At 52.8% G+C, this 27537-nt stretch overlaps 1 protein-coding gene across 1 annotated transcript in view; it reads left to right on the forward strand.

Moving 5' to 3' along the window:
- Positions 1-27537, forward strand: part of Etl1 (SWI/SNF-related, matrix-associated actin-dependent regulator of chromatin, subfamily a, containing DEAD/H box 1) — a 226228-nt gene that overhangs the window by 94555 nt on the left and 104136 nt on the right. The window contains exons 13-14 of the mRNA XM_045753686.2: positions 7559-7694; positions 20495-20632. Of these exons, the coding sequence (XP_045609642.2) occupies positions 7559-7694; positions 20495-20632 (274 nt within the window). The remainder of the gene's footprint in view (positions 1-7558; positions 7695-20494; positions 20633-27537) is intronic.

Genomic DNA, 27537 nt, shown 5'->3' on the forward strand with positions numbered 1-27537 from the left:
CCTCTCCTCATAGCTCTTGTCCTTCAGTTCTGGGAGCCACTTAGTGGCATGTCTTTGCACCTTTTCCAGTTTGTTGATGTGCTTCATAAGGTATGGGTATCATACAACCAGCTACATATTCCAGCTTTAGTCTTACAAAAGTCGTGAACAATTTTTTTAGCATTTCGCCATCCATGTATTTAAAAGCCAATTCTGAAGTTAGAAAGTGTAGCATAGGCTCCTCCCACAATGTCTTTAATGTGGTCCTCGGGTGACAGCTTTCTATCTAGACTGTCCTGTGTTTGCTTTGGAGGCTTGGCATTCCTCCTGTCATTCCCGCACACTTGAGTGGCGCTGAGGCTTAGACAGGTGGTTCAGGTTTTCCTGGGGGACAACCTTGAGCACTTCAATGAGTACTTGCTTGCCCCCAGCCCTTCCCCGGGATGTTGGCGTAGTGGAGCTCCATGTGCAGGTTCCCTCCCTTTTCGGCTGCGCAGGTTGCTGAGGACTTGTGCGCCTGTGCCCTCTTGGCTTCCGCCTTGCTTTTCTTTTCCCTCCTGGAGCTGTCATCGGACTGGCTTGAGGAGGATGTGGGGACGCTTGAGGCCGTTCCTGGGTCCAGTGCCTTGGGCTCAGCAGCTCGATCGTCTGCTGCCTTGTGTTTCAGCACTGTACCTAGTGTGTGGTGACTGTCTTCTAGGTGGTGCGTGAGCTGGGAATGATTCTCCAGTACTCGGGCTGTATGCGCCTAGGGATTTCCTTCCCTTGATGCCCAGTAAGTACTGCTCTTGGGGCTTGGGCCACCTTCCAAAAGTTCTTTCGGTTCTGCCTCTGCTAGGCCGTTTTCTGCTTGGTTTTCAGCCGCCCTTTGTGTGCTAGGGTGTTCTGTCTCCCTTGTTCTCCTTAGGGTAAGGGGCAGTTTACAGTGGTAGGAGCGCAGGGTACTGCGCAGCTTGTTTTCTCTTGCGGGGTTTTCTTTTTCTTTTTGTTTGTCTGTCCTGATGGGAGGGGGGGTCTGCCTTGGTTCTTGGCCCCGTGTACTGAGTACTCTTCCTTCTTCCGGTGGTTCCTCCTGCTAGATCCCCATGAGTGTACATGTCCCGGAGGTTCAGTTCTTAGAAAGTTGTTTAGTAGACTTGGGCGCCGGTTAGCAGTACCCTGCTAACCGGCTCCCCATAGGGAGCCTAGCGGACAGCACACTGGACTTGTGATCCTGTGGTCCAGGGTTCAATCCCGGGCGCCGGCGAGAAACAATGGGCAGAGTTTCTTTCACCCTATGCCCCTGTTACCTAGCAGTAAAATAGGTACCTGGGTGTCAGTCAGCTGTCACGGGCTGCTTCCTGGGGGTGAAGGCCTGGTCGAGGACCGTACTGCGGGGGGACACTAAAAAGCCCCGAAATCATCTCAAGATAACCTCAAGATAACCCTGCCTTGGCATCCCTTACCTTGAGGTTACCTTGAGGTGCTTCCGGGGCTTAGCGTCCCCGCGGCCTGGTCGTCGACCAGGCCTCCTGGTTGCTGGACTGATCAACCAGGCTGTTGGACACGGCTGCTCGCAGCCTGACATATGAGTCACAGCCTGGTTGATCAGGTATCCTTTGGAGGTGCTTATCCAGTTCTCTCTTGAACACTGTGAGGGGTTTGCCAGTTATGCCCCTTATGTGTAGCAGAAGCGTGTTGAACAGTCTCGGGCCTCTGATGTTGATAGAGTTCTCTCATCAGAGTACCTGTTGCACCTCTACTTTTCAATGGGGTATTCTGCACATCCTGCCATGTCTTCTGGTCTCGTGTGATGTTATTTCTGTGTGCAGGTTTGGGACCAGCCCCTCTAATATTTTCCGCTTGTAAAAAATATACTCCCTGAGCGTGAGTTGCGTTTCAGGACCCTGAGAATCCCCATGGGGACATGTGGGTTCGATGGATGTGACCCCGGAGTCGCTCCCTCGCTTTGTGCGAGTTCGAGGGATGCTCTGTCCCGTTGTTTCAGGGTGACTCACTGTTTTTGCTTCCGTCTGCTGCCTGTGGGGTCAGTGGCACCTTCGACCTGGAGCCCTGCGAGTTTTGTTGCTTGTTTGTGGCTCGATTACCCAGTCTTCTGCTGACTATGCGGGTGCAGGCAGCACAGGCATTGCATGTTGAGTTTTGGTGGTGGCAATGCGCTAGGGTGTTTTCTTTCCGGATGCCCCGAGGCTGCCCCGTTTTTGGTTGGTGTGACTGGGTTTCGGTCGCTTCGGTTTTGTTTCCTTCTGCGCCCCCTTGTCTTTTCCCTGTTGTGGTCTAGTCTGGTTCCCCCCTTACTCCGTGCATCCTGATCCTTACCGTTTGTGGGTTCTGGGTCAGGGCGGGGTTTCGATGGTCTTGAGACTCGGGTGGTTTCGGGGATTTTTCCTTCCGGGGTAGTGCTGGAGACATTCGGTCCTGTTCCTGCAGCCGTTTTGTATGAGTTTGCCAGTGGGCTCCCTTCCTTAGTACTGGTCTAGTTGCCTGGGGTTCTGCATGACTTTTGGTCTCGGGTGTGACTGTGCCTTTGTGCTTTACGCTTGCTTCTATAGATTCTTGAAGGTTCGGGAAGGTTTTTGCTTCTTCTCGAATTATTGGAACGTCTGCCGTCTTCAGGTGTGGCTTCCCTCTGGTCCTTTCTAGTGCTTGTTGGTCCTCCTCCGTGCTTCTTCTCGGGTTTCGGTCCTGTTTCGTTCTTTCGTGATTGTATCTTCTTTCCGTGCTCTGTCTCGGCACTGCTCCTTTTCTTTCCATATTCCTTGTTGGCACCTTCCCACTGAGCGGGTTGTGCTGTTCAGCCCTCTTGTCCTGCATTGCAGGGTTGCCAGATTGGGCTCCTTATAGCCCGCATGAAGAGCTATGTATAATTTGCTACTTACTACTATTTTCACCTGCTGTTCACAGCTGACCTGTGTACTCTAAAAAGGGAATGAATCGTTACCAACAATATTTTGTCTGGTTTTATGGTCACATTCGTGATTTTATTTCTTCCGCTTGCGACTTCTAGCAACCCAAATCTAGCATCCCTGCGGCTGTGCATGGGACACGGTAGTTTGTTTTGATGTGGGTGGTGTGCACGTGTGCTGGTGTTCTACGTCCTTTTCTCTCGGGTGCTTCGTCTCTCGCTCCTCTCACTTCTCCAGTCCTTGCCCCGTTGCTACCTGGTGTGTTCTGGATTGCCGCTATGGGGAGGACGCTGGGTTTTCCCTGTGTATGGGTGTGGGGGCTCCTCCTTCGTTTATACCTTACTCTTCTCCTGCATGTGTGACTTTGCCGTCTTCCATTGGCGGTGCTCCCGGCATTTTCTCGGCTACGTTGTCGTAACACGTTCATGCCTACGTTCTGCAGGTGAGTTTATGGGGTCTGGCGTCTCTTTCGGCCAGGTGCTGGTTCGTGGTTTTTGGATACGAACTTACGGACTTCGGAACACAGGTGACTGCAATAGGCCTATTGGGCCATATGAGGCAGCTCCTATTATACCCATCTAGTCCCACTCTTATGCATGTCCAGCCCATGTTTGAGTTCAGCAAGGGGCCCCACCTCCACCAGGTTATGTGGTACAGTGGGGAGGAATGTGTATGTTATTTGATTGTTGCCGCCGAAGGTGGCTAGTTTATTGTGCACCCCATACTCATCCTGTGACCGGTAGCGCCAAAGCATTACAGACGGCACGAAAGGTCTTTATCAGACCTCATCCTTAGATTATTACATAAACAATTTCATCTATCCTTCACACCTTATAGTTACAATGTCAGCTAGTTACAGAGAAAGTGCTATTACAAGAGCTACATATTTACAGTAAGTCATCATATATTAATGGTTGGTCTTATCGCTAATACATAATAGTTTGACCAATGGGGATATTACAGAGTCATAAGGGAGCTTCTGTTTGTTATTAGTCCTCACAATTCACTACTTGTTTCTGAATCTCATATGTCGTTCATCTACTGGAAGCGAAATGTGGGTACAGTGCAAGGATTTCAGGTAATTTATCCATGGTAATAAGATAGGTTGCCATATCATACAGAGTGAGCTTAGATTTATCTTTAAAAGGCTCAATTTTACTACAATCCAAGATATAGTGTTCGAGTGTGTGTCCCTGTCTTTGTCCACACACTTTACACTTTACTTCATCTAGATCCCTATACAAGCCGAACTGCCAGAGATACTTGTAGCCAAGTCTTATACAAGCTGTGACAACATCTGTTAGTCTACTGAGTTTGTTATTTGCCCCATACACATGTTTTACTTCACACATTTCATTGTGATGAACAATGGACCTGCTAGTTTCAGTTTGCATGTTCTACTTTCTTCAAATTCATCCAGGAGTTCTCGTCTAATGACACTTTTAAGGGACCTATTTGATAACTCAAGATTCCGTTCAATACTGTCTTTATTTACTGCAGCCTTAGCAAGGGCGTCAACTTTGTCATGTTCCTGCATGCCAATGTGAGAAGGAATCCACAACATTTTTATATTTACCCTCTTGCTAAGTATTCTTATATATCTACGTCTAGCTTCCAAGCCAAGCACGTTATTACTTGATTGCAAACTGTTTATTGCTCGTAGTGAGGAAAGGGAGTCAGAAATAATTAAGCTGTCTACTTCAGTGTTGTCAATAATTTCGAGTGCTACCAGTATCGCTACCAACTCGGCTTGCATTGTGGATGCCCAGTTACTAATTCGGATATTTCTTTGAAATGTGCTGCCATCGGGCTGATGAGCAATAACAGCACTTCCTGCTCTCCCTGTAGTTGTATTGAGTGATCCGTCAGTGTATATGTTATGGTGTAAATGTTCCTGTGTCAGGATGTTATGAGGAGACGTTTTGCCGCCGTTTTCTTACTGTGGATGCGTGTTGGAGTTTGGTTGTGGCATTTGGTTTGGCCCTTCCGTGCTTCTTCCTGGTGCCTTCCTTGTTCGTCTGGGTTATTGTTGCACAGAGGTTCACGGCCCTGTGTTTCGTGGTCTTATCAGGATTACTCATTCCTTGCCTGTCTTGCAGTGCCTGGCTTGGCCCTTCCATATACGTTGGATTCTCTGTACAGTCCTTACCTAGTTGTATTTCCCTAGTGGTGTTTGCGGGAGTTGAGTTCTGGCTTTTTGGTCCCGCTTCTCACCTGTCTATCGCTAATGTGCGGGTTCCTGAGCCTGCTGGGCTCCATCATATCTACATTTGCAGCTGTGTGTGGTGTCGTTCTCCACCACACAGCTTTCTCATGCATCTATTCGTCTCCTACTCTGACACTGCAATACTTCTTTCCAACGTCTCTGTGGCTCATTTGGGCTCTCATTCCACCGGTGTCCCTTGGTGCGTGTGCCCCTGAGGTCCCGTAGTTGGTCTTTCTCTGCTCTATCACTTCCTTTGCGGATCATGAATGTGGTGATCATATCCTCGTAACTCGTACTCCTTGGTTCGGGTACTGGTCTGGTGGCATATCTTTGCACCCTTTTATCCATTTAGACTTGTGTTGGGACGTGTTGAAAACCTCTGTGTTATTGTCGTGGCTTGTTGGGACATGACCAGCTGCTCTCTGTGTTGTTGGTCGTGTCCCTTTCATTCCCGTTTGTATTTGCCTTCTTTGTTCCTCATCTTCCTTCTACGCTATTTTTATCCTACACATTGTTGTGTGTTTTCTTTGTGCCTTTTGGCTCTCCTATTGCCAGGTTTGGGTTCCTGTTTTCCTGGCTTACCCTGCCTGTTGACATTTTCACGATCTCGCGGTGTCCCTTCTCTAGAGTCTCGCATCAGACCCATTGTCTCTGATCTCCTGGTGGGCTTGCTGGCATCGAGATGTTTTTCTGTATGGCAGACGTTCCATCTAATCCTTTGCCGGCTTGGGTTTCCGGCTCTGCTAGCTCCGTAGTTGCACCCGAGATCTTCCTGCGGCTCCGCCTCTTCCTAGACTTCATTGGGCCATGGTGGGGCTGGTTCTGTTCTGCCTCGAGTCTCTCACCTTCTGTTGGTGATCGCGTGGCTTCGTTGATGGTGTCTAACCTGTGTGCTTCTTCTTGGCGGCCGTGTGGGTTTTTTTGGCGGTCATTCCTTTTCCTTCTGTCCCTTCTTAGGTAGCTGCGTTTGTTGGCGTGATCTTGTCCTTCTCTTGTGGGGGCTTTGGGGCCGTCATCTTGCCCCATACTGTCGCTTCGTGTTGTGCGACGCTGGCGGAGCCGCTTCGACTTACTTTCGTTATTGATTTTATGTCTGTGCCGTTTTGCAAGCTGTCTCATGCGTTGTTTCTCCTCTGGCCTGCTCATACGCCGCCTGAGCCGTCCTGGTCGTTGGCAGGGTGTTCACTTTTCCATCTTCACGGTTTGTTGTGGCCCCTTCGATTCAGGTTTGTTTCTCAGAGTCTCTTTTTTTTTTTTTTATGTTGGCTCTGGGGTTTGGGTCAGAGAGCTTCATGCTCTCCTCTGGCGCAGGGGGTTTTCTGCTCCTTCGGTCGTGGCGATAGATTTGTTCGTCTGCAGCCGTCTCCTTTTTTTCTGGCAGAGAATGAGACTGCATGCTTTCCGGAGGGGTCTTTTGGTTGTTGGTGCTTGGTTGGTCGGGCCGGGGGGTGCATCGTGTTTTGTGTCTGGTTGCGCCCCACGGCTTCTATGTCCGGGGACACGCTTTGGGTTGCTCTAGTTTCCCTTTTTCCCTGTTCGCGGGTGCGGGTCTCCCCGATTGTCCGCAATCAGGCTAGCCAGCCTGCAGTCTATCCCCGTGCCCATGACGTTCGCAAGTTTGCTGCTTTTGTCGCTGTCTTTGGCAACATGTCCTGGGCTGACATTCCAGCGTGGGGATTTTGGCGGTCAAACGGGATCCTGGCTGCTTGTTATCTCATGACTGTTCCTGGGCCTAGTCGGGCCTGTCTTGCTTTGGGTCGGCGGTTGCAGCCAGTTGTCTCGACTTAGAGTTGAGGAGTGAGCAGTGACCGCCTCCCAGGTATGTCCCTCTACTTTCCTCTGTGGGTAGTTAGCTCTGGGGAGCCACAGGGGCTTCCCCCCAGAAAACCAGCATTGAATATAATGAAATGGGATTTTCTGGGTGAGACCCGGAGGCTCCCCGGCATCCCTTCCTCACTCCGGTCAGCGTTTTTTCGCGTGTTTTGACATCCAGCCTCAGAACTGAAGGGTGGATAGCCAGCACGAGGGGTCTTGGGCTCCCCCCTTTCCCCTCCCGGGGAGGGGGAGCTGCACAGACAGCAGCGCAGTGACGTGTGATGCCATGCTCATTTGCTTATTTCTTTTAGGGGAGTTCTATCCACTTGTTCGGCTTTTGGTAGCAATATTTTCACCAGAATAGGGGTTTGTTTTGGGATGCTTGTCTTTCTGGGTGCCTGACCCGGTCGATAGCAGACATATAATGCTTCCAACCACACGGGGGTTTCTATAGGCCATTGCTCCCCATGCCTCTCTAGAGGGGGGCCAGGTTCTGGCTCATGGTCCCTGGTAGGCCCATAAGAACTCCATACATATGACTGATGCCAAAGTCTGACATTAGCATATCAGCCTAGTAAGCTCCGGGAAGCCTCCGGGTCTCGCTCAGAAAATGGTGTTTCATTACTGTACATTCAATGCCTGTTTTTTTCAGTTACAACATGGTGAGCACCAGTGCGGAGGACAAAGCCCTCTTCAAAAAACTGAGGTTCCACACTGTTGTGTTGGATGAGGCGCACATGCTCAAGAACATGGCTTCTCAACGGTATGAAAACCTCATGAAAATCAAGGTAAGACTAAGATTTAATGGTTAAGTACAGTATATTTTGTAAGTTTGTTTTTACTGTTTGTGATAGAGCACATCTTTGTGTATATTTGAACACATTTACATTCTTAATACATTATCATTATCCTGTTTGTCTTCTTTCATGGAGTGGTATAGTAAAAGATTATAGATACAGTATTAAATAAGGAAGATTACAAAATTGTCTTGAATCTGTTTTTACAATATTATTTATATGATCATAGACAAACAAGGACCAGCAGTTGTCCAGAGCAGCAATCTACCACTTCATAAGGCTAGGTGTACAGAGGTCTTTGTGAATTGTCGTATACATTACACACATTCACATTTACTTGTCTCATTAAACACCTCCACTTAACCTTGTACCTTTCCTGCGTCAGTCAGCCACGTGCTCTACGAACACCTGTTATCAGAAAATTCCTGTTATCTGATTGGGGTTTATTCGGATAAAAAAGTTTGGATAAGTGGTGGGCCAGGCAATCTGAATACAAATGTGCAATAAAGTTTGCCCCAGTAACTATACACAGCACCACTTAAGCAGTGTTCATATACCAATGGATGGTTCAGAAGCTTTCAACTCTGCCATGGTATTAGGTACATTAGAGTACATGGTAAAAGGCAGTCTGCTGGGGTTACCCCATCACCATTAATCTCAACTTCAGTCAACCCAACACTATCATCATCTATCACCACCTTTTCTAGTTAAATAACTTGAAGATTATAGTTAATGGAGAATTTCTGTTAACAAAATTGTCAGTTTTCCCCCTGAGCTTTTCAGGAATGACTAACCACTTATCCGAACACAATATGTTATCCATTCAGTGTCGGTCCTGAGGGGTTGAGGTAGCACATGGCTGACTGTACCTCCATTGGGACCTGGGTTGTTTGACTCTCATCTTGGGTCTTTACACTCTGTCCTGCTCCTTCACTAGCACAGCCTAGGTGCTAGTGTGCTGAGCTGGACTGTGTCAATTGTGTTTGTGGTTTAAGGTTCTGCTTCCTTTGGCACATGTGTTCAAGGCTTCTTTCTGCTGGCTTAACCACTGGGCTGCTCGGCTTCCAAATACGGCAACACCCCCACCCTTCCACCCCATGTGCAGGAAATAAATTATCTGGATTTTTTTTTTAAAGTGTCAAAAAACCTTTCCCTGAGTATGGGTATAGTAACAAAAAGTCGAAATTGTACTTAGTTTGGCTGCAATGGGGGTCTGTAAGGTCGTGCGTGACGTAGTCATTCCGGGGCCAGTAGGGCGCCCGGGGCAGGATGTGCGGGTTGCCATGAATATATTTTTGTCAATTTTCTGAGCACAGTTCCAAATACATTTTATTTATTTTTACATGCCAGTCCTATGTATAATGAACACATACACTATATTATGGCAGTAGAACACCCGTACTTTCTGAAAACACTGTGTTACATACATCATAAATGTGTTCACATATCCTGCACATATATCTATTGTATCATGCTAATATATTTGTATTTACAATTTATATACACACTATACAGTTTCACACACTATATACACACACCATAAACACACTCAGAACTCCGCGAGTGTGTGATATGCTGAGAAACAGCTAACGGGGCATAGTGGCACCTTGCACTCCACGCACCAGGTGCTGATGCATCTTCGCTTTTGTTCTCTTCTGGTAGTGTTCTTGCATACCATACAGGCATGTTTACCCTTATCCCTTGATGCTGTGCCTGGCATATACTCGAGCATGTGTACTCCGAAATTCTCATTACCCCTCAGTCTGTCTGGAGCTGTGTGTGGCATTGTTGCTTGCACCCCGTGCGGTGCAACAGAGTCCTCCTTGCCATACTTTACTAACAGTTGCGACACAATACAAGCACTGAATGTACGTATTGGCGGTCTCCTGCCAGATTTTACCAGGTACATATTGAAGCAGTTAAGCACTGCAAGATATATTAGGTGGAAGAAGAACTTTTTCGTCCACTTCACCACTTCACAGACTTGCGCACGCACTCCACTGCACCAAGCATCATATCACATTTATTGACGAGGCGCATGTTCACGTTATAGTCTATGGCACAGTCTGGTTTATAAACGGGGAAGTGGGTCTGAAAGTAGACTTTGCCACTGTCCAACATGGCACTGGTATGAATCGTAGTCAGCATATTCACTTAGCGCCTGTCCTTCTACCGCACTGACAGAATATTGTCACACTTGTGCAGCTGGCAGTCACCCACTGCTATACCAATGCCAAACACGGGCATTTCCTTCCCGTGGGCCTTCAGTGCCACATACGCCGGTGTTGTGGGCAACGAGGTACCTGGTCAACAATGGGGCTGGTGTAATAGTTGTTGGTGAACAGTATATGCCCCTTGTTCAACAATGGTTCCATCAGGGTTTTTACGACACTGCCGGAGAATCCGTGTGGATCCTGAGCTGGTATGTCGACATCTGTACCAGAATACAAAATCATGTCCAAGACGATACCAGTCTCATAGTCGCACAGCACGAAAAACTTCAGTCCAAAACGGTGCCGCTTTGATGGGATGTACTTCTTGGATGCCAGTCGCCCCTTGAACCATACAATTCGTCGATTACCACATTCTGTACAGGTACAAAATAATCCCTGAACTTCCCTCTCATGTCACTGAACACCTTCCGTACCTTCCACAGTCTGTCATGTCAGTCCTCATTTGCATTATTCTTGAAATGCAGGCACCTGAGAATCAAGAGGAACCTATCACACGACATATATCGATTGAACACGGGCGATGGAACAAGGCTGTCTTTGCTTCAATAATCCTGGACGACAGCTTTCTCGGAGTGCTTCATCATCATGCTAAGTGCGAGAAACACGTACATTTCGTAAATTGTCGTGTCTTTCCATCGCATGAGGCAGGTAAAATGCCGGTATCTATGAGGCTGTGAGCATACCTGTTTGTCTCTTCACAAGGCGTCACAAGGCGGGGTCATGAATTCATTGTCGAAATACGCCTGGAAATATTCCATTTCTGCCATATCATCACCTGTATACGAGAATAATGGTGTAACACCAACATCAATAGCATCAAACATTGGTATTTGTGGAACAAATGTGGCTCAATCCTCCCACACAAGTGCACCCGGGGGTTTGGTTTTGGCACCAACACTACCGTGAGCACCAAAAACACAGCTACGTCGTCTGATGCTGGAGCTGCGTGAGGGTATGGTAGGCAGATCTACGTAACGTAGGCCTACCACGAACACCTGATGTAGAGGGGCCACTGTTGTCATTGTCCTGTTGCTGCGAGACATGCTACCGCCTGCCCTGACGTGTTGCTGAGGCAGCAAAATCCCACCTGGTAACATCCTTGCTGCTCGTACTCGGGTCGTCCACACTACTCGTATCGGAGCCTATGTCACTGAAGCCCGAGAAAGAATCATCGCATGTACTGTCACTGAGTAAACTTGCGTCTGGGGACATACATGGTGGTGGTGGTGATAACGGTGTTGACCCAGGGCGGTGAGGCAGGCCGGGCGAGTCGCGTGTACCGTACACACTCGCCACATCATCTTCACCTCAGTCTCTCCCTCACTCATATCAGACCTCTGTGTAAGGTCTTTTTCTGGATCATAGTCTAAATCATCATGCATGGCACTGTCATCATACAAAATGTCATGTATCTCCTCCTCAGAGAGTCGTTTTTCCATGACTGCGGGAGCTCATAGACGATGCATCAGACATGGTTGCTGCTTCAAAACCAAAGCTCCCCACAGCCGCGGGGCATGCTGGGATTTTTTTTTCAAAATGGCGGACGATCACTGGTGCCCCCAGGCATCCATTTCGTACCCACGTCACCGCGTGCCAGTTTTGAATGGAACGTGAAAAATAAAAATACCCGGAGGCGCGTTGCGCATCCCCTGTCGAGAGCCTGCAGGTGCGTTGCGCAGTTAAGGGGTTAAGTTAGTCCAGCACTTTCTTTTTTTTCCTGTTCATATATTTTTCTGGGGGGAGCCCCGTCGGCTCCCCGGAGCTATCCCAGGCTGATATGCTAATGTCAGACTTTGGCATCAGTCATGTGTATGGAGTTCTTAGGCCTACCGGGGACCACGGCCAGAACCGGGCCCCCTCAGAGAGGCAAGGGGAGCAATGGCCTATAGAAGCCCCCGTGTAGTTGGAAGCATTCTATGTCTGCCATCGACCGGAACAGGCACCCAGAAAGGTAAGCGCCCCAAAACAAACCCCTATTCTGGTTAAAATTGCTACCTAATACCGAACTAGTGGATAGAACTCCCCAACCGAAAACAAGCAAATTAGTGTGACGTCACACACTGCCGCGCCGCTGTCTGCGCAGCTCCCCCCTCCCCGGGAGGGGGAAGGGGGAGCCCCAGACCCCCCGCGCCGGCTACCCACACCTCAGTTCTTGAGGCTGATGCTATAGGCGATGGTCGTGTGCTCTGGCTCCGGTGTCGCTACTGCACTGTGCTTTGAGTGTGGTGTTAGTTTTGTGGGTGCGAGAGCCAGGAGTTATCTTCAGTACTCGGGCTGCATGCGCCTAGGGCTGCCTTCCCTAGGTGCCCTGTAAGTACTGCCCTTGGGGCTTGGGGCCGCCTTCCACAGGCTCCTCGGGGTCTGCCTCTGCTGGTCCGTTTTACCTTTCGGTTTTTCGGCCGCCTGTTGGGCTCTTGGGTGTTCTGTTCTCCCTTGTTACCGGCAGGTAAGAGGCAGTTTGCACTGGTAGGGGCGCAGGGTGCTGCTCAGCTTGTATTTCCCGACATCGCGGCCGGCTCTGTTCCTTGGGGTTCGCTGTCCTCTTGCGGGGTTTTGTTTTTCTTTTTGTTTTTGCCTGGTGGGGGGTTCTGTCATTTTATTCAGTTTGTTTTTGCCCTTCCACTGTTCTCCTCGGTGGCGCCCCCTGCTAGGTCCCCGTGAGTGTACACGTCCCTGGGGTTCAGCTTTAGAAGTTTGCTTGGTAGTTTTGGGCGCCGGTTTGCAGCACCCTGCCTGGGACTACCTGAGCGCGAGTCCTCTTAAAGTAAACGCTCAGGACCCTGGGAATCCCCTAGGGGGCGCGTGGGTCCGATGGATGTGACCCCGGAGTCCCCACTCGCTGTGTGCGAGTTTGAGGGTTGCTCGGTCCCCTTGTCTCAGGGTGACCCTCATTGTTTTTGCCTCTGCCACGCTGCCTGTTGGGTCGGTGATACTTTCGACCCTGAGTCCTGTGAGTGTTGCTGCTTGCTTGTGACTCAATTTACCCAGTCCTCTGATGATTCTATTCGGGTACAGGCGGCACGTGCGTTGCAGTCTAGGTTTCGTCTGTTGCAACGCGCTCGGTTGGTTGCTTCCCCGGATGCCCCGGGGCTGCCCCGCTTTGCTTTTCGAGACCCGGACTTGGGGGTGGGGGTCGCTTCGATCCTGGTTCAGTCCGCACCTCCTCGTCCTTCCCCTTCTGTTCGTTCTGGTCCCCCGCCCCTGCTTCCGGCCCCGAAGCGTCTGAGGGTTTCGGGGTCGGAGCAGGGGTTACTTGATCTCGAGACTCGGGCAGCTTCGGGGGTTGCCCCTTCCGGGGGGGCGGCAGAGGCATTCGAGTCTTGTCTCCCGGCCGAAGCTTCAGGGTCTGACCAGTGGGCCCCCCTTCCTCCAGCTTTTCCGGCTGCTCCGTCCTTGTCTTGTGGGGTTGGGGCTTGGGGAGAGGACTCGGCCTCGGGTCCTGTGGTGACGGACCTCGAGGCTGGGGAGGGGCTGACTTGGGGGCCTTGGGCCCCGCTGGACCCCGCCTGGGTTTTTCTTCCCACTGAGCGGGGCTTATTGTTACAAGGAGTGGGGTTTTCTTTCCCCCCCTCTGCGTACGAGTTGGATTTGGTGTCGGCCCCTCCCCGGGTACGGTTCCGTGTTCCCCCGGGTACGTCGGTTCCGTCCTTCCGGAGGTTTTCGGCTTATCGCATCCAACCTGGTGTGGTGCGAGCGGCCTTTGCAGCTTACCTCCTGCGTGACCCGGATTATGCCTCGGAAATGGATCAGTCCACGTTCAGGTTTGGGACTTCGTTCCCTTTCTGGCTCCGTTACGAGGTTCCGGAGTCGTCCTGGCTAGCAGACTGCCCCTTGTTTGGTCTGGATTCCTGGCATTCCTTCTGTCGTTCCCGCACGCTGGAGTGGCGGGAAGCTTCCACGGTGCTTCAGGTTTTCCTGGGGGGTGAACTTGAGTACCTGAATGAGTGCTTGTTTGCCCCTGCCCTTCCCCGCGATGTGGGCGTTATTCAGCTCCATGTGCAGGTTCCCTCCCTTTCGGCGGCGCTCGTGGCGGAGGACTTGCGCGCTCGGGGCCTTTTGTGTTCGGCCTTGCGGTTCTTTTCCCTCCTGGAGCTGTCTTCGGATTGGCTCGTGGAGGATGTGGGGACGCTTGGGTCCGTCCCGGGGTCCGGCACCTTGTCCTCGGCTGCGCGTTCGTCGGCTGCCTTGTTGAAGCTGTTCACGCCGATTTTGCGGGATGCGGTTTCCCTGTTCTATGCTTCCCGTCTCGCGTGTCGGCAGGCGGTGCTGGGTTCCTCCGTGGAATCTGCTTGGGCTCTGGCTCTTAGGCGTTCTTCACCTTTTTGTCCTCTCCTGTTTGGGGAGTCGGCCGTGGCGCAGTTTATTCAGGCTGCGTCGGCGGCTTGTCGTCCGATGTCGGACTTGTTGGTTTTCCGGGGGTCCCGGGGTGGGTCTTCCCGGAAAGGTCGTGCCAGGGCTCGGGGTTCCTCTCGTCGTGGTAGGCCTCTGGTGTCGGGTTTGGGGTTGGCTCCTCCTGCGGACCCTCCCTCGTCTGGTCGGCGCGGTGTTCGCGCTGTGCGGGGTTCTGGGTCTCGTAAGGGTCGCCGGCCCTTTCGCGGTTTGCCCCTTTGACGGGGCGATGGGGGGGCGGCTTGCGCTGTTCGCCCGCGCCTGGTCCCACGATTCGTGGGCCTTTCGGGTCGTCTCGCGGCCTGCGGTGGCGTTGGGTGGCCCCTCCCCCCTTTGGGGGGTCGGGGCTGGCGGGGCAGGCTTCTTCCCCTGCGCTCTGTTGAGTCGTCTTGGAGTGGGTGCGCTTGGGCGTCGTCGAAACGACGTCGTCCCTCAGATGGGTTTCCCGTCTGTTTCCGGTTCCGAAACGGGACTGCGCGGACCTGCGGTTCATTCTGGACTTGTCCCGTCTGAACCCCTGGGTTCATTGCCCCTCCTTTCGGATGACTACGCTGTCTCAGGTTCGGCTCCTCTTGGAGCCGGGAGCTTGGATGGTGTCCCTGGACCTCCGGGACGCTTATTGGCATGTCCCGATTCATCCGCGGTTCAGGGACTGGCTCGGTTTTGTAGTGGGGCGTCTGAGTTACCGCTTTCGTTGTCTCCCGTTCGGGTTGAACCTGGCACCTCGCGTGTTCACACGCCTTACACGGGTTGTGGTGGCTCGTTTGCGTCTCCTAGGTGTTCGGGTGTTGGCCTACCTCGACGACTGGCTGGTTTGGGCTCCCAGCCAGTCAGCTTGCTTGCTAGCCAGGGATTTGGTTCTTTCCCAGCTCGCCGGGTTCGGGTTCTTGGTGAACTGGAGGAAGTCCCATCTGGTTCCCTCTCAGGTTCGGACTTGGCTGGGTCTCGTGTGGGACTCTCGGACCGCCTCCTTGTCTCTCCCTCCGGAGTCTCTCCTGCGGCTGCGGTCCCGCCTTCGTCTGTTTCTGGAGGGCCCTCGGGTCACCCGGCGGTTGCTCGAGGGGCTGTGCGGGAGCCTGAACTTCGCGATGGTGGTCTACCCGCCGGGTCGGGTTTGGCTTCGACGGCTGTTCTGGTTCCTTCGGGGTTCCCCCTTCCGCCTCTCTCGCGATCGCAGAGTTCGACCCCCGGGGGACTTGCGTCGGTTGCTGCGTCACCGGCTTCCTCTTCGGGTTTTTCGGGGTTCAGTGCCTTGGCGCCTACCCGAGCCCTTGCTCGATGTGTACACGGATGCGTCGTCTCTCGGCTGGGGTTTTGTGACCAGTGGTCACCAGGCCGGCCAGGGGCGTTGGGATCCGTCCTTCCGTCGAGCTCACAGTACGGTGCGGGAGTTCGCGGCGGTGTGGTTTGCTCTGGGGAGGATTCGGGTGGCCCGCGGATCGACGATTCGGCTCCATTCGGACTGCTCTCCGGTGGTTCATTGCCTGAACCGCGGGGGTTCGATGCGGTCCTTGTCTCTTTGGGGTTGGTCGCTTCGGGTGACTCGTCTGCTGAGTTCTCGGGGTTTGGCTCTCCTGGCGGTTCACGTACGGGGCGTGTCCAACGTCTTGGCCGACGCCCTGTCTCGCTTCGTTCCCCTCTCCACGGAGTGGACGGTCGACGACGAGTCCTTCCGTTGGCTTTGCCAGACGTTCGGGCGCCCCGAGGTGGACCTCTTCGCGTCGGCGTGGTCGCGGCGTCTTCCCGTTTATGCGGCGCCCTTCCCCGATTGCGAGGCCGTCGGGGTCGATGCCTTTCGGCTCGACTGGTCGAGGTGGGGGTTCCTGTACCTCTTTCCCCCGGTTCGGCTGTTGCTCCAGGTCCTGACTCGCTTAGAGACTTACCGGGGGAGAGTTGTCCTTCTGGCCCCTTGGTGGCCGGCCCAGCCTTGGTTTCAGGCGCTGGTTGCTCGGTGTCCGAACCCGAGGGTTTTCCCGCGGCTCCGCCTCTTTCAGCAGATCGGGCCGGTACGTCACGTAGCTGGTTCGATCTTCTCCTCGAGTCTTCGCGTATGGTTTTTTTGACTCGAGTCTATCATCATCTCTATGGTGATCAGGTGGCCTCCTTGTTGGTGTCCCACCTGAGGGCTTCTTCTCGGCGGCAGTATGAAGTTTCCTGGCGGTCCTTCCGTTTCTTTTTGCGTCTTCGTCGTGTTAGCTCCTTGTCTGTTCGGGTGGTCTTGTCCTTCCTCTCGTGGTTGTTTCAGGACCGTCATCTTATGCCTAACACTGTCGCTTCGTATCGTGCGGCGCTGGCGGAGCCGCTTCAGCTTGCTTTCGGTATCGATGTTACGTCTGCGCCGTTTCGCAAGCTGTCTCGTGCATTGTTTCACCTCCGGCCTGCTCATGCGTCGCCTGAGCCGTCCTGGTCTTTGGACAGAGTGCTCGCTTTCCTTTCATCTCCTCGTTTCGTTGTGGCCCCTTCGGTCCAGGATTGTTTTTCCAAGGCACTTTTCTTGTTGGCTTTGGCCTCTGGGGGTCGGGTAGGGGAGCTTCATGCTCTCCTCCGGCGCAGGGGTTTCTGCTCTTTTGGTCGTGGTGATAGTTTTGTTCGTTTGCAGCCGTCTCCTTCTTTTCTGGCGAAGAATGAGACTGCTGCGTTCCGGAGGGGTCCATGGGTGGTTGATGCTTGGTTGGTCAGGCCGGGGGTGCATCATGTTTTGTGTCCGGTTGCGGCGCTTCGCCGTTATTTGCGCGCCACAGCTTCTGTGTCCGGGGACGCGCTGTGGGTTGATCCGGTTTCCCTTCTTCCCTGTTCGCGGGTTCGGGTCTCTCAGGTCGTCCGCAGGGTTATTAGGTCTAGCCAGCCTGCGGTCTATCCCCGTGCCCATGACGTTCGTAAGTTCGCGGCTCTTGCTGCCGTCTTTGGGAATATGTCTTGGTCTGATATTCGGGCGCGGGGATTTTGGCGGTCGAACAGGGTCCTGGCTGCTCGTTACCTTGTGAATGTCCCTGGCCCTCGTCGGGCCTGTGTTGCTTTGGGTCGGCGGTTGCAGCCAGTTGTCTTGGCTTCGAGTTGAGGGGTGAGCGACGACCGCCTCCCGGGTAAGTCCCTCTTTTTCTGTCTGTGGGTAGTTAGCTCCGGGGAGCCGACGGGGCTCCCCCCAGAAAACCAGCGTTGAATGTAATGAAACGCCATTTTCTGGGTGAGTCCCGGAGGCTCCCAGGCATCCCTCCCTCCCTCCGGTCGGCGGTTTTTCGCGTTTTTGACATCCAGCCTCAAGAACTGAGGTGTGGGTAGCCGGCGCGGGGGGTCTGGGGCTCCCCCTTCCCCCTCCCAGGGAGGGGGGAGCTGCGCAGACAGCGGCGCGGCAGTGTGTGACGTCACACTAATTTGCTTGTTTTCGGTTGGGGAGTTCTATCCACTAGTTCGGTATTAGGTAGCAATTTTAACCAGAATAGGGGTTTGTTTTGGGGCGCTTACCTTTCTGGGTGCCTGTTCCGGTCGATGGCAGACATAGAATGCTTCCAACTACACGGGGGCTTCTATAGGCCATTGCTCCCCTTGCCTCTCTGAGGGGGCCCGGTTCTGGCCGTGGTCCCCGGTAGGCCTAAGAACTCCATTCACATGACTGATGCCAAAGTCTGACATTAGCATATCAGCCTGGGATAGCTCCGGGGAGCCTCCGGGACTCACCCAGAAAATGGCGTTTCATTACATTCAACGCTGGTTTTTTTTGGCAGGTTTCCTCATATGAGGCACCATTTAGAGGAAAATATTTGAGGGGTTGCCCATAAGTGTTGAATTTAATAAAATGCATTTTCTGTGGGAAGCCCCCCTTGGCTCAATGAAGTTATCCCACCTAAAGTTTACCTAAAGGTAAATGAAATAATAATTGCCAATCCACAAGAAGTTGACATTATAGTACTAGAGTACTATAATGTCAACTCCCTTAAGGGCCTTCCTCACTTGTGGTGGTCCTCACCCTTAAGGTAAGCCATTGGTCTGTGACTTTGTCTCTCCTTGGGTCAGGAGTGTTTTTGGCTGGTGGGGTGCACTTCGGTCTGCATGACCAGTTATCTAGTTAACACAAGGCGCACCGATGTTGCTTCCAGACTGGTGGTTCGCTGCAATAGGACTTTTTCTTGTTTTCATTATTTTTGCTTAGGGGTTCTGACTTTTGCCTTATTAGGTGTGCTTAGGGGTTCTGCCTTTTGCCTTATTAGGTGTGCTTAGGGTGTGTGTGATAGATCCTCCTTGCTGCCCCCCTCTGCTGTACCTTGTGCTTTGGTTGCCTGCGCTGACTGGGTTTACCGGCGTAATGGACCCCAGTGCTTGGGCTTTCTGCAGGGCCTATCCTGCAGGCCCTGAAAAATCCTTATGAGCTCAGTTGCACTATGGATGCCTTGTCTGAGCCCGCTCTTGGCTTCCACAAATTTGATGCTTGTTCTGATGGGGGTTCTCAGAGTTGCATCTCCGTGCCGTTCATGTTCGGGAAGTGTCCTGTGTCCACCTATGTCTGCACAAAAATATTATAAATAAATGACTAGATTGTGCAGCATTTAGTACAAACCTAGCTTAATTGTAATTTTATATAATATAATCTTACCCTAACGGGTTGGCATTAACTAATGTTTATAATAATGGTGCAGGCGAGGATAGGTGCAGTTAATTTTTTTATTTTTCTGTGGGGAGCCCCACTGGCTCTCTGAAACTATCTTACCGATTAAGTGCAATACCACTTGAGTGTCATCAGTCTCAGAGTTCTTGTTGCCTACAGTGAACCATGAGCCAGAATCTGCCTCCTCAGAATGGTGCAGGGAGCAATGGCCCATGAACTCTTTACATTTAAAGTTTATCAGCTTTGCCCTCAACCAGGGAAGGCACCCAGAACGCTAGGTGTATCAAAACAAACCACTGCATGGTTTAACACAAGATCAAAGCCCACTAAATGTCAGAAGAACTCCCTCAAAAAAAGAAAACAAACAACCAAGAATGAAGATAGCACTTTACTCTCATGAAGTGCCATAGCTTTCTGGTGTTGGACCAATCTCAGGTGATTCAGTGGTTGGTATATTGGTAATGCGGGAGCTGAACTTTGCCTGCATGGTACTTTCCTTGAGCCAGGTTTTGACCTCTGGCACTCTACTAGTTATTTATTTATCCCCATTTTACATCTGTTGGGACTATTGGGTGCAGATCCTGTTTGCACTTTAGTGACTTGTTCATTGCCAGCTTCCACTTCAGGCATTTCAGTGTTTCATTTAGTGGTTTCTTTGTCCCCCATCACTTTGTTCGTGGACACCTAGGCTTTATTAGGTTGGGTTTTATGACCAGTGCTCACTAAGTCTCCTAGAGTCGTTGTGCGAGCTCGTACCTTTTGGCACACAGCACGGTGCATGTTTTTTGTGGCAGTATAGCAGGCCCTTTAGAAGGTTTGTCTTCCTCTCACTCCATTTCAACTGCTCTCCAATGGTTCATTCCCAGAACTATGAGGGTCACTTTGGTCCTTTCCCCCTTTGGAGCTGGCCTCTGCAAGATGCTAGGCTTTTGGATTCTCATTGCTTGGTTCTCAGGGTGAATCATATGCATGGTATGTCCAATCCTTAAAAGACACACCATGGATGGTGTGTCATTTCTGTCACATTTCCAAGGAGTGGACCGTCAATGATGTGTACTTTCATTGGGTTTGTGAGATGTTCAGTTGCCCCAAGGTGAAGCTCTTCACGTTGGCGTGGAATCGGTGGTTATCTTCTTACACGGCTCCATTCCCAGATTGTGAGACTTTCGTGGTGGATGCCTTTCGGCAGAACTGGTCGAGGTGTGGGATTCATTTACCTCTTGCCCCCTGGTCCAATTGTTGTTGGACTGGGTTCTGCTGCTGGTGCTAGGGAGGCCATTCATGACTCCCAAGGTAGATGTTACTCATGTGAGAGTAAGAGAGGAGCTACTTCGGCAAGTTAGCTTCAGGGAGCCACCGAGGCAGTACCAGAAATAGGTGATTCATTACCTTCAACTCTGGATTTTTTTTTTTTGTCTTGACCTTATTTCCTCTGCAATTTTCTTATTAAATTATTTTACAATTATATCCTTTTAGAGACAATTATTGTGTATAAAATATTTTACACTATGTCAGCTTATTAAATGTGTATTGGAGTACTAAAATCTTTGTTTTCTTTCTTCATACAGGCACTGCGTCGTGTCTTATTGACTGGTACCCCTCTGCAGAATAACTTGGTTGAGCTCATGTCTATACTAATCTATGTGATGCCTCAACTGTTTGACAGTAAAAAAGAAGAATTAAAACGAGTATTCTCCATGTTTCCAGTAAGTATTTACGTTTTTTTTCTGGGGGGAGCCCCTGCGGCTCCCCAGAGCTATCCATGGCTGATATGGATACCCTAACTATTTTGCACCAGTCGATGTGGGTGGAGTTCTAGGCCTACCGGGGACCACGAGCCAGAACCTGGCCCCCTCACAGAGGCACGGAAAGCAATGGCCCATAGAATGCACATGTGATTTGGAGCATTCCATATCTGCCATCGACCGGGACAGGCACCCAGAAAGGTAAGCGCCCCAAAACAAACCCCTAGTCTGGTTAACAACAAAATTGACAAACGAGTGGACAGAACTCCCCAAAAGAAAAACAAGCAAACCAGCTTGACGTCACTCGAGCCGCGCCGCATGTCTGCGCAGCTTCCCCCTCCCCGGGAGGGGGAAGGGGGAGCCCCAGACCCCCGAGCCGGTGATCCACACCCCAGTTCCTCGGTTGATGGGAAAGTGCATGGTCGTGTGGCTCCAGCTCCAGTCTTGTTTCAGTGCTGTGACTTGTTTTCAGTGCTGCTCTTACGGTGGTCGTGTGAACTGGGAGTAGTATTCCCAGGTACTCGGGCTGCGTGTGCTTAGGGTCCCCTTCCCTGAGTGCCCTGTAAGTACTGCCCTTGGGGCTTGGGGTTGCCTTCCACAAGTCACCTTGGGTCTACCTCTGTTGGCTTTTCGCTGCTTGGCGTTTGACCGCCCCGAGTGTTGGGGGTTTTCCTCCCGTGTTTACCTTGGGGTAAGTGGTAGTCATTGCACTGGTGGGGTGCAGGGTACTGCATAGCTAGTTTTCACCTCTAACAGTGGCCGGCTCTGTTTCCTCTGGGTACGTTGTCCACTTAGGTGGTTTTTCTTTTCTTTTTCTTTTTGCCTGGTGGGGTTGTCTGCCTTGTTTTTCCGTCCCTTTATATTAGGGTCGTTTGTGTGGTGGCACCCCCTGCTTCGCCCTCACGAGTGGACACGTCCCATGGGTTCAGCTTTTAGCAGATTGCTTGGTAGTTTGGGGCGCCGGTTAGCAGTGCCCTGCCTGGGATAACCCTTAGCAGACCCAGTCTAGGGGCCCTGGGAAACCCCGCGGGGGCTCTTGGGTCCGATGGAGGAGACCCTTGCGTCCCCTCTCGCTGTGTGCGAGTTTGAGGGTTGCTCTGTCCCCTTGTCTCAGGGTGACTCTCATTGTTTTTGCCTCCGTCATGCTGCCTGTTGGGTCGGTGACACATTCGACCCTGAGTCCTGCGAGCTGTGTTGCTTGTTTGTGACTCAATTCACCCAGTCTGCTGATGAGTTACTTCGGGTGCAGGCAGCTCATGTGTTGCATGGTAGGTTTAGGTTATTGCAACGCGCGCGAGTTCTTGCTTCCCCGGACGCCCTGCGGCTGCCCCGCTTTGTGTATAGTGATCCAGACTTGGGGGTGTTGGTCGCTTCGGCCTTGGTTCCATCCGCGCCCCCTTGTTCTTCCCCTTCGGTAGTTCATTCTGTCCCCCCCCCCCCCTGCTTCCGGCCCCTAAGCGTCTGAGGGCTTCGGGGTGGGGTTTAGCGGTTTCTGAGACTCGGGCAGTTTCGGGGGTTGCCCTGTCTGGGGGGGGGGCTACGGAGGCATTCGAGTCTATGGAGGCATTCGGGCGATACTCCGGGATCTGACCAGTGAGCCCCTTCTCTTCCGGAGCTTTTGGCTGCCCCGGCTTTTTCTTGTGAGGCCTGGGCTTTGGAGGACGGCTCGGCCCCGGGGCCTGGTGTGGAGGCTCCTGGGGTTGGGGAGGAGCTGACTTGGGGGCCTTGGGCTCCATTGGACCCCGCCTGGATTTTCCGTCCTTCTGAGCGGGGCTTACTGTTGCAAGGGGTGGGGTTTTCCTTTCCCCCCTCTGCATACGATTTGGACTTGGGTTCTGCTCCTCCCCGGGTTCGGTTCCGTGTCCCTGTGGGTTCTTCGGTTCCGTCTTTTCGGAGGTTTTCGGCTTCCCGCATCTCTCTGTCTGAGGTGCGGTCGGCCTTGGCGGCTTCCCTCCTGCGTGACCCGGAGTACGCCTCCATAATGGATCCTTCTTCCTTCAGGTTTGGATCTTCATGTCCTTACTGGGTTCGTTATGAGGTTCCGGGGTCGTCCTGGCTTGCAGACTGCCCCTTGTTTTCGCTGGATGCTTGGGACTCGTTCTGTCGAACCCGCACGTTTGAGTGGCGTGAGGCGTTGACGGTGGTCCAGGTTTCCCTGGGGGGCGATTTTGAGCACCTTAATGAGTGTCTTTTTGCTCCTGCCCTTCTGCGGGACGTTGGTGCGGTGCAGCTCCATGTGCAGGTTCCTTCCCTGTCGGCTGCTCTTGTGGCGGAGGATTTGCGCGCTCGTGGCTTTTTGGCTTCGGTCCTGTGTTTCTTTTCCCTCCTGGAGCTATCTTCGGATTGGTATGAGGAGGATGTTGAGGCGCTTGGGGCCGTTCCTGGGTATGACGCCTTGGTCTCAGCTGCTCGGGCGTCGTCTGCCATGTTGAAGCTTTTTGCGCCTATCCTGGTGTTGCTGCGGTTTTTCGCTGCGTGCTTCGCGTGTCATCAGGCGTTCCTGGCTTCCTCTTTGGCCCTGGTTCTTAGGTTGTCTTCTCCCTTTTGTCCTCTGCTTTTTGAGGCTTCTGCTGTAGAACATTATATTCAGGCGGCTTCTTCCTCTTGCCGCCCTATGTCTGAGTTGTTGGTTCTCCGGGGGAACCGGGGGGTTCCTTCCCGGCGGGGTCGTACCAGGGCGCGCAGTTCCGTTCGTCGGGGTGGGCCACAGGTGTCGGGTTCGGTGCCGGTGCCACCTGCGGTCCCACCTGTGCTTGGTCGGCGCAGTGTTCGCTCTGCGCGTAGGTCGGGTTCTCGTAAGGGGCAGTGGCTCTTTTGCGGTTCGCCCCATTGACGGGGCGATGGGGGGGAGGCTGTCTCTGTTTGCTCACGCCTGGTCTCACGATTTGTGGGCTTTTCGGGTCGTTTCTCGCGGCCTGAGGTGGCGTTGGGTGGCTCTGCCTCCTTCTGGGGGTTCGGGGCTGACGGGGCAGGCTTACTCTCCTGCGCTCCGTCAGGTCATCTTGGAGTGGGTGCGCTTGGGTGTGGTCGAAACGACTCCGTCCCTCAGGTGGGTTTCCCGCCTGTTTCCAGTTCCGAAACGGGACTGTGCGAACCTGCGGTTCATTCTGGACTTGTCCCGTCTGAACCCTTGGGTTTCTTGCCCCTCGTTTCGGATGACCACTCTGTCCCAGGTCCGGCTTCTGTTGGAGCTGGGCGCTTGGATGGTGTCCCTGGACCTCAAGGACGCATATTGGCACGTCCCTATTCATGTGGGGTTCCGGGACTGGCTCGGTTTTGTGGTGGGGCGTCAGTGCTACCGCTTTCGTTGTCTCCCCTTCGGGTTGAACCTGGCACTTCGCGTGTTCACACGCCTTACCCGGGTCGTGGTGGCCCGTCTGCGTCTCTTAGGTGTTCGGGTGTTGGCTTACCTCGACGACTGGCTGGTTTGGGCTCCCAGTCGGTCCGCGTGTCTGCTTGCCAGGGATTTGGTGCTTTCCCAGCTCGCCAGGTTCAGGTTCCTGGTGAACTGCCGGAAGTCCCATCTGGTGCCCTCCCAGGTTCGGTCCTGGCTGGGTCTTGTGTGGGACTCTCGGACCGCTTCCTTGTCTCTTCCTCCGGAGTCTCTCCTTCGGCTGCGGTCTCGCCTGGGTCTGTTTCTGGGGGGCTCTTGGGTCACCTGGCGGTTGCTCGAGAGTTTGTGTGGCAGCCTGAACTTCGCGATGTTGGTCTACCCGCCGGGTCGGGTTTGGCTTCGTCGGCTGTTCTGGTTCCTTCGGGGACGTCCCTTCCGCCTCTCTCGCGATCGCTGGGTTCGACCACTGGGGGCTTTGTGTCAGCTGCTGCGTCGCCGGCTTCCTCTTCGGGTTTTTCGGGGTTCAGTGCCTTGGCACCTACCCGAGCCCTCGCTCGATGTGTACACGGACGCGTCGTCTCTAGGCTGGGGTTTTGTGACCAGTGCTCACCAGGCCGGCCAGGGATGGTGGGGTCTGTCCTTCTGTCGGGTCCACAGCACGGTGCGGGAGTTCGTGGCGGTATGGTTTGCGCTTCGGAGGATTCGGGTCGCCCACGGATCGACGATCCGGCTCCATTCGGACTGCTCCCCAGTGGTTCATTGTCTAAACCGAGAGGGTTCGATGCGGTCCTTGGCTCTTTGGGGTTGGTCGCTTCGGGTGACTCGTCTGCTGAGTTCTTGGGGTTTGGCTCTCCTGGCGGTTCACGTCCAGGGGGTGTCCAACGTCCTGGCGGACTGCCTGTCCAGGTTCGTTCCCCTGTCCACGGAATGGACGGTCGATGCCGGCTCCTTCCGTTGGCTCTGCCGGACGTTCGGGCGCCCGGAGGTGGATCTCTTCGCGTCGGCATGGTCGAGACGTCTTCCGGTTTACGTGGCGCCCTTCCCCGACTGCGAGGCCGTCGGGATCGACGCCTTTCGGCAGGACTGGTCGAGGTGGGGGTTCTTGTACCTCTTTTCCCTGGTTCGGCTGCTGCTCCGGGTCTTGGCTCGCTTGGAGACTTACCAGGGTCGTGTGGTCCTCTTGGCCCCTTGGTGGCCGGCCCAGCCATGGTTTCAGGCGCTGCTTGCTCGGTGTCCGAACCCGGAGGTTTTTCCGCGGCTCTGCCTCTTTCAGGAGATCGGGCCAGTCCGGTACAAGACTGGTTCACTCTTCTCCACGAGTCTTCGCGTTTGGTGTTTTTGACTCATGTTTATCACCATCTTTATGGTGAGCAGGTGGCTTCCTTGTTGGTTTCTCACCTGCAAGTTTCCTCTCGGCGGCAGTATGAAGTTTCCAGGCGGTCCTTCTGGTTCTTTTTGACCCTTCGTCGTTGCTCCTCGCTTTCGGTTCGGGTGGTGTTGTCCTTTCTCTCTTGGTTGTTTCAGGACCGTCATCTGATGCCTAATACTGTCGCCTCGTATCGTGCGGCGCTGGCGGAGCCGCTGCAGCTTGCTTTCGGTATTGATGTTACTTCTGCGCCGTTTCGCAAGCTGTCTCAGGCGTTGTTTCACCTCCAGCCTGCTCGTGCGCCGCCTGAGCCGTCCTGGTCCTTGGACAGAGTGCTCTTCTATCTTTCCACTCCTCATTTTGTGGTGGCCCCTTCGGTTCCAGATGGCTTTGCTAAGGCTTTCTTTCTGTTGGCATTAGCCTCTGGGGGTCGTGTGGCGGAGCTTCATGCTCTTCTCCGGCGCAGAGGTTTTTGCTCCTCTGGTCGTGGTCTTCGGTTTGTTCGGTTGTAGCCGTCTCCCTCTTTTCTGGCGAAGAATGAGACTGCTGCTTTCCGGAGGGGTCCTTGGGTTGTTGATGCGTGGTTTGTCAGGCTGGGGGTTCACCATGTGTTGTGTCCGGTTGCGGCCCTCCGCCGTTATCTGCGCGCCACAGCTTCAGTGTCTGGGGACGCGCTTTGGGTTGATCTGGTTTCCCTTCTTCCCTATTCGCGGGTTCGGGTCTCTCAGGTCGTCCGCAGGGTTATTAAATCCAGCCAGCCTGCGGTCTATCCCTGTGCCCATGACGTTCGTAAGTTCGCTGCTCTTGCTGCCGTCTTCGGCAATATGTCTTGGACTGACATTCGGGCATGGGGATTTTGGCAGTCGAACAGGGTCCTGGCTGCACGCTACCTTGTTAACATTCCTGGGCCCAGTCGGGCCTGTGTTGCCTTAGGTCGGCAGTTGCGGCCTGTGGTCTCGGCTTCGTCTTCGTCTTGAGGTGTGGAGCACCGACCGCCTCCCGGGTAAGTGCCCTTGGTTTTTCTTGGTAGTCTTTGGTGAGGTAGCTCCGGGGAGCCGCAGGGGCTCCCCCAAGAAAACCAGCGTCGAATGTAATGAAACGCCATTTTCTGGGTGAGTCCCGGAGGCTCCCCGGCATCTCTCCCGCCCTCCGGTTGGCAGTTTTTCGCGGTTTTTGATGTCCAGCCTCAGAACTGGGGTGTGGATCGCCAGCTCGGGGGTCTATGGCTCCCCCTTCCCCCTCCCGGGGAGGGGGAAGCTGCGCAGACATGCGGCGCAGCTCATGTGACGTCAAGCTGGTTTGCTTATTTTTCTTTTGGGGAGTTCTGTCCACTCGTTTGTCAATTTTGTTGTTAACCAGAATAGGGGTTTGTTTTGGGGCGCTTACCTTTCTGGGTGCCTGTCCCGGTCGATGGCAGATATGGAATGCTCCAAATCACATGTGCATTCTATGGGCCATTGCTTCCCGTGCCTCTGTGAGGGGGCCAGGTTCTGGCTCGTGGTCCCCGGTAGGCCTAGAACTCCACCCACATCGACTGATGCAAAATAGTTAGGGTATCCATATCAGCCATGGATAGCTCCGGGAAGCCTCCGGGACTCACCCAGAAAATGGCGTTTCATTACATTCAACGCTGTTTTTTTTTAAATGGAAATATGTACTAAGAAAGTAGAATATAAAAAGCAGTTTCTTCAAACATCTCATAAAAAAATTTCTCTCTAAAGCTGCCTTTAAGCCTATGACTAGTTACACTTATTGAATGACAGACTACATATACTGTCTCCACTCGATCATCCGGACTATATGGGAAGGACCCCCAGCCGGATTATCACATTTTTCGGATAATGGTACTTTTTCACCTACGAGTCCAAAAGTGACCATTTCCAACTATTTTTATACTACAAACAACATAATTTGAATTGCCTTGCCACATACAATTATTAAATATTCAACTAGAAACCTCAACTTACCTTGTTGGTGTTCGTCTTCTTGATTGATGCCACACATCTTGAAGTTAAAAATTCTTAACAATTTACGTAACCTATACTAACACAACACTAAAATTAACACTTAAAATTACTGTACAGTTCATTAAGCTAAGTTAGTTTTGACTGCCAGCTGCTGAAGCCTCACTGGTTGAGGGCATTTGGGTTGCCTGTGAGGCCTCAC

Source organism: Procambarus clarkii, chromosome 33 (assembly GCF_040958095.1).
Source record: "Procambarus clarkii isolate CNS0578487 chromosome 33, FALCON_Pclarkii_2.0, whole genome shotgun sequence".
In the NCBI taxonomy this organism is placed as follows: Eukaryota; Metazoa; Arthropoda; class Malacostraca; order Decapoda; family Cambaridae; genus Procambarus; species Procambarus clarkii.